This window comes from Microplitis mediator, chromosome 7, assembly GCF_029852145.1.
Source record: "Microplitis mediator isolate UGA2020A chromosome 7, iyMicMedi2.1, whole genome shotgun sequence".
Lineage (NCBI taxonomy): Eukaryota > Metazoa > Arthropoda > Insecta > Hymenoptera > Braconidae > Microplitis > Microplitis mediator.
This window is the reverse complement of record NC_079975.1, coordinates 6,502,876-6,509,124: the sequence shown is the minus strand read 5'-3', so window position 1 is coordinate 6,509,124 and position 6,249 is coordinate 6,502,876. Positions and strand designations below refer to the sequence as shown.

At 29.5% G+C, this 6,249-nt stretch overlaps 1 protein-coding gene across 1 annotated transcript; it reads right to left on the bottom strand.

The window, feature by feature from the left end:
- Positions 1–369: 369 nt before the first annotated feature.
- LOC130672150 (elongation of very long chain fatty acids protein AAEL008004-like) lies at positions 370–3,314 on the bottom strand. Its single transcript, XM_057476494.1, has 5 exons — positions 2,925–3,314; positions 2,659–2,849; positions 2,510–2,590; positions 2,246–2,429; positions 370–1,513 (listed from the first exon to the last, which is right to left on the bottom strand). The coding sequence occupies exons 1-5, from the start codon at positions 2,983–2,985 to the stop codon at positions 1,185–1,187; spliced, it is 846 nt and encodes a 281-aa protein (XP_057332477.1). The 5' UTR covers positions 2,986–3,314; the 3' UTR covers positions 370–1,184.
- Positions 3,315–6,249: the final 2,935 nt, after the last annotated feature.

Here is a 6,249-nt window from a genome sequence, read left to right as displayed (position 1 = left end):
CAGCATCTACGCAGACAAATCCGCGGATAACGGCTCGTACTCATGTACAATCATATACTTATATATTGTAAAATAGGATTTGGTCCGACTTTACATAATCATGTATAATTTATACACGCCCTTGAAATAATATTTAACGTACCTACGGAAAAAACCCGAACATCACAACCTGAGTAACATCTACAGGAGCCGAAGGTTTATCAGGATACAAAGTTAAACTGTAATGGAAAGGATTTAATTCATTTTATAATCTCAGCTTAGGAAAAATATCGGACATAACTTATGGATCTATAAATATGAATCCAACTCTATATTTCCAAAAAATTTTAATCGTTTGTAAAACTTATCGCATTAATTAAGTCACTAGAATAACCTAAACCTCCTAGTTAAAATATATTTCATGGTCTCTTTTTTTAAATACACTTTTGTCAGATTACAATAGATGAAAAAACATGATTTTGTTTACGTGTAATTATTTATAAAAAAACCAATAAAAATAAATTTTGGAACATTTTACAATTGGGAATATTGGAAGATTTCAAATAAAATACAGACAAAAAAATCATACTTCAAAAATAATCGAAGAAAGTGTTTAGTTTTGCACAATGGATTTGATGAATGATAATGTGTCATGAAGAGCCCGTGTAAAAAAAATTGTTGAAAAAAGGTTAAAAAAGTGTTGACTATTCTAAACTTCAAAACTTGACACCATGACGACCTTTTTTCAAATATTTTCAAACTTCTAAAAATGCACAGAAAAAAAAAATTGACTTAATACTACAAATTAACATTTTTCAGTACACAATTCGTTCAGAAAAAATGGATTTCGAACTATTTTTGACCATTTTTCGTTTTATCTTATCTTAATAATATTAGGACATTTATGATTTTTCCCCGGAATTTTCAAAAGTTTAAAAAACGTTCAAAAAAAGTTCGTCGTTGTGTCACGTTTTGAAGTTTAGACTAGTAAACAGTTTTTTAATCTTTTTTTAACAATTTTTTTTACACGGGAGCTAGATTGCGCAGTTTAATTTTTTTTTTTTTAATTTTCGTCCAGCTTTGAATGTTGAAATGATTTATTTTATTATTTTTTGATATATATTTATATATGATAATGATTAAATTTATGATACTGAAAATCTATTCACAATTCAAAATAGCAATAGATTATTGGTGAGCTTCGATTATTGGCTTTTTGTATTACCATTAACTGTTTTTTGAGTAATACCATTTTGATCAGATTTAGATTGTGGTTTTTTCACATATGTTTTATAGTAAAAATCTCCAAATAACACCATCATGAAAAGGTTTTGTGGAATGAATATCGCTGCCGGCCAAAGAGGGAAACCACAATCTCGAGTCCAGATTAATTGAGAAAAATGAATCAAAAGTAAAAAGAATTGAGTGAGCTGAAGTTGGGTTATGTACTTTTTCCACCAAGGCTTGCTTATTTTCAATGACGTAGCTAAATAATGACCATACATAATTACGTGTACGAAAGAATTGATTAGGCCTGGAATCAAAATTCAATGAATTCATTATTTGTATATAATATTGAAAGGTTAAGGCCATTCTTAGACAGTGCCCCCACTTTTCAAAAATTTTCAATGACTTTCAACTGTCACAAGCTTATAAGTGTCCCATAGAAAGTTTGGGATTTTGCCCTACCGCAATTATTCCTCCTCTACCACAATATTTGGATTTGCGCATGCGCAGAATATCTTTTTCAGAATATTATAGTAGAGGGGGAAAGAACAATGGTGGGAAAAATTCCCAAGCTTTTTCCGGGACGACTATATCAAAATGTTATCAATTAACCAAAAAAAAAAAAAAAATAAAGCATTAATTGAAAAAAGGACAATTTCGCTGAGATGTAGATTTTTAAAAAAATTACTTACAGTTGACATCAATTGGGAGTTAAACGAAATTTGTAAAATAAATTTCAGTAAAACCTCCATTTCAATTTTATCATTCGAATTTCGAATTTTCAAATTTTTTAGGCTAAAATTTATTCAAAACATTTCGTTTAACTCCTAATTGATAACAACCGTAAGAAATTTTTTTTAAAATTCTGTATCTCGACGAAATTGTCCCTTTTTCAATTACGGTCATAATTTTTTTTTAATTAATTAATAAAATGTTAATACGGTTACGGCAGTTGAAAGTCATTGCATATTTTTGAAAAGTGGGGGGGGGGGGCACTGATAAGAATGCCCTTGAGCTGAAAAAATCTAGAATATGTTACCTAAAAATGTGACGTGGCCGCCTGGTAAAAATTTAACTCCACCCCAGGCACCCATAACCATTCCTGCATGATGATAAACGTGAAGGAAAGAAACTTGGTTTTGTTTTTTTCGCAAAACGAAGAAAACTGTGTCCATTAAATCAAATAATTTAACCATGAAATAAATCCACACTGTTCGAGCAATCTAAATAATAGTTAATTGCGATAAAAACAAGTTTAAATATAGGAATGTTTTAATATGTAAATATTAAGACGTATCATTACCTCAATCGCTCGCGGATCATTTGAATAGTCAACAGGTTGGCAAACAAAACTGTATGTTCTAAGCCATGCAAGTGACAAAGCCTAGAAAAAGCAGCTTTTTTATTCATATATATTTCTTTAAAATACCTATAAAATATTTATTATGTTACCTTATACACAAGATATCCACTTAAAAATATTTGTATTACATTATAAATCTGCATTACTCTATCTAATTTAAATGGTGGCCTATTGGCCATAAGTCTTGGGCCTAAAGTGAATACAAAGTATAAGTAAAATCCGAGTATAGCGAAACCTGGCCATGGTGTAGGCATTAAAAACCAATCTCTCGTTCTTGGATCTTCGTAAATAAAATAAAAAAATTTAACATTCATTGCTATCAATAAATAATTATTCCTAAATATATATCAATTACCTGATACTTCATCATTAACATAATGATATAGTCTCACTATAGATTTTATAATCGTTGCCATACTTTTGAGTCCCTACCGTAAGTATCGCCTTAAGTCTCACAAACACAACCGTTACGAATGTCATGCGGTTGTTTAAAAATATGTTAACGTTTTGATATTCTTTGAATAACTTTTTATATTGAAAAATGAGTATTATAAAAATATAAAAAATTGAAACAAAAGTACTCCGTTTAATGTTTATCGCTTAATTTTATTAAATGTAATTTATCATAGGTCACCAAAAAGAAATAACTGTATATCCAACATCAATGTATTTTTTCAAAAAACCCTCCTGCCCACACAACCACCGTGAAATATCGCAACAGACTGAAAGAAGTTTTTTGTTTCATTGAAGATGCGTAAGCATTGTATTATAATCATAAAGGTAGAACGGGATCATAGGTGTGTTTGTGTATATCATAATGGTTTAATTGCCTTAAAATCACAAGTTACGTACAATTGTTAGCAATACTGGCAGATACTTATTAATAGCGAACTGTCAGGAAATTAGCAAAAATCCCGATGATTTCAAATTAGATATTTTTTAGAAAATGAATTTCTTCATGTGATGATTAAAATTTCATATTTTTAGAATAATGTTACGTTGAAATGGCATAATATTTCTCATTCAATTTTGCTTACTGGCATAAACTTGAACCGTAGTTTTTTTTTTTTTTTTTTTTCTTCTAGTGCCTTGAAGACAAACTATTTGAAAATTCATATTCATTACGTAAATATAACAGGCATAATGAATATGATTAACAATGTTTTCCCTGAAAACAGCATGATTTAAAAATCTACAGCAGAATGAATATTTGTGAAAAAGTAGAGTAATAGGGAGTTAGTGTCTATGAAAAAAATGTATGAAAATAAAAAATATCCATAAAATTTATTAGTATTATAGAATAGCAATTGGTAAAAAGGAGGTGAGAAAGGAGTATGTAACTAATTATAATAACCGGAAGTGATGACAGCTCGGGTCTCACAGTCCTGACCTTACAACGATCGACCACGACAGTGAATATGCGACGCACCATGATTCGATAAATTTAACAAAACTTCAATTAACATATTTATTAAGTGGATAGTACAATATTGGTATTCTCTGACAATAATAATCGGATATTAACATTTCCTCTTTTAATAACTTATGTTCAAGGCATAAAGAAAATATGCTGAAATATTATGAAAATATTAATAAAACAGAAAAGAAAACATAATTTGAATATCCAGTTTTAGGTGGGAAATGTTTTCGATTAATATTGAAAATATATATACATGTATCATAATACTTTTTGCCGATTTTATTGTATAATGAATATATTCACAAAATATATAGATATACATAGTGGATGAAATATACGCCTATATATTTAATGTCTTTTCAACATATAATAAAAAAAATCTAAACAGAAAAAATAAATCTTGGCTGAAGATAAATATTCTTGATTCAAAACAATTTTTTGAAAACCTCCCAAATAGACAGTTGAACTCAACCAACAGTCAAATTAAAGCAGATAGTTATCGTATACGTGAGATCAAAAATTAACCGGTGAGAACTCTAGATGATCAACATTTTAACTCAAAAATTAATGTGAAACATTTGACATCTCAATGACGGCTAGTACACATAAAAAATTCCATTTCAATTTTTTGCTTTTTCCCACACGTAAAAATACGTACCGACTATGTAAAACAGCAGCTTTAATTTTACGTCAAATTTATATGTTATTTTACGTATTTACGTACAAAATTTTTTATATATACTGTACGTCATCGAGATGTCAAAAGTTTCATTTCAATTTCTGAGCTGAAACTCTGGTTCCCTGGGCTAATTGAAATTTTTTCGGATAAAGTAGAAATCTTCTCTGACCAAAATATTTTCTTGATTCAAGATATCTTTTTTTTTGTGTAATCTGCAAACGTTAAAAGGTAGTCGCTGACGATGTACATGTCTTCAACGTAGGTAATAATTTTTAAAGTGGGTAATAATTTTCATTTTTCAGTCACCAGATTACTTAAGACTATGGAAAGGTTTTAGCGAATGAAGACGACATCTGTTGTAAAATTGAAGAGTCTTCATTGCAGTAGTAGTTTTTGGATATAATTATCAATTTTACCATTTTATTTATCAGTTAAAAAGTTTCTACATTGACAAAAGTGATGACATCGTGATCAAGTGACGCTAAAAAGTTTTTCACTGTACTTGTAAAATTTAAAAATAGTTTCGATTAAGTAAGAGGTTCTTTGTTACTTTAAATGATTTTGAAAAAATGGAGATCGAAATAGTGCTTTGACTTCATGTCTACTGAAATTTGGATTTTTGAATACAACATATCAAACAATATTTTTTGTAATTGCAACAGAGGAAGTCTGATTTGAAAAAAAAATAGCTTAAAGTTTTATTTTAAAAAATTTAATTATATATAATCAAAATACATAGTTACATCTGTTCAATAATAATTAAATATCTTTTGAAATATCAGGCAATATTTTCTTTGTTGCGCTCATAAGTATTTCAGTTAAATTTGGCATTAAAAATACATTTTTTTTAGTCTAAAAATTCATTTATACATATGGAACATGTCAATTGTTTGTTGGAACTTAACCAGTATAAATAATTATAAGTAATAATAATGTTAATAGCATTAATAACACTACCCTATCAAAAAAATCCATGTGGAATTGCATGGAAACCCATAGGAATCCATATAGGAACGTATGAATTTATGTAAGAATTCATAGGAATTAATATAGGAGTGTATGGATTTATATGAGAATTCATGTAGGAAACCATGGGTATCTGGATTCCCATATGGGAACCACATAGGAAAATATAGGTACCTGGACTCCCATTTTGACATGGTGCAGATTCCCATGGGAAATCGAAGTAAAAACCCGCATGGGATTTCAAACAAGGTTCCCATATGAAATTGGCATGGTGTGGATTCCCATAGGAAACCATGTGAGAATCTATGTCGGGATCTATGGTGGATTCCTATAGGAAACCAAGTGGGAATCTATCCGAAAACGCCATATGGGAACCCACATAGGAATCTAGGCTGGATTCCCATATGGATTGTTTTTGATAGGGTACGTTTAAATGGTACTAAACGTACTAATGAAGCTAAATGCACTGATGAAATTAAGGCTAATAGCGCTAAACGCACTAATGACACTAAGCAATTAGTGAGCGAAAAATCTAAACCATTAGAGTTTCTCGTTAGTGCTCATTAGTATTTTTTTCTGATTTTGACATCTTTACTATAGCCCAGCTCTATCCCA

Coding starts and splice junctions, on each gene's coding strand:
- LOC130672150 (XM_057476494.1), bottom strand. CDS start 2,985: ATGGCAACGATTATAAAATCTATAGTGAGACTATATCATTATGTTAAT. Junction 2,591..2,658: donor GTGGATATCTTGTGTATAAG/GTAACATAATAA, acceptor TGCTTTTTCTAG/GCTTTGTCACTTGCATGGCT. Junction 1,514..2,245: donor CGGCCACGTCACATTTTTAG/GTAACATATTCT, acceptor TTTTGATTCCAG/GCCTAATCAATTCTTTCGTA.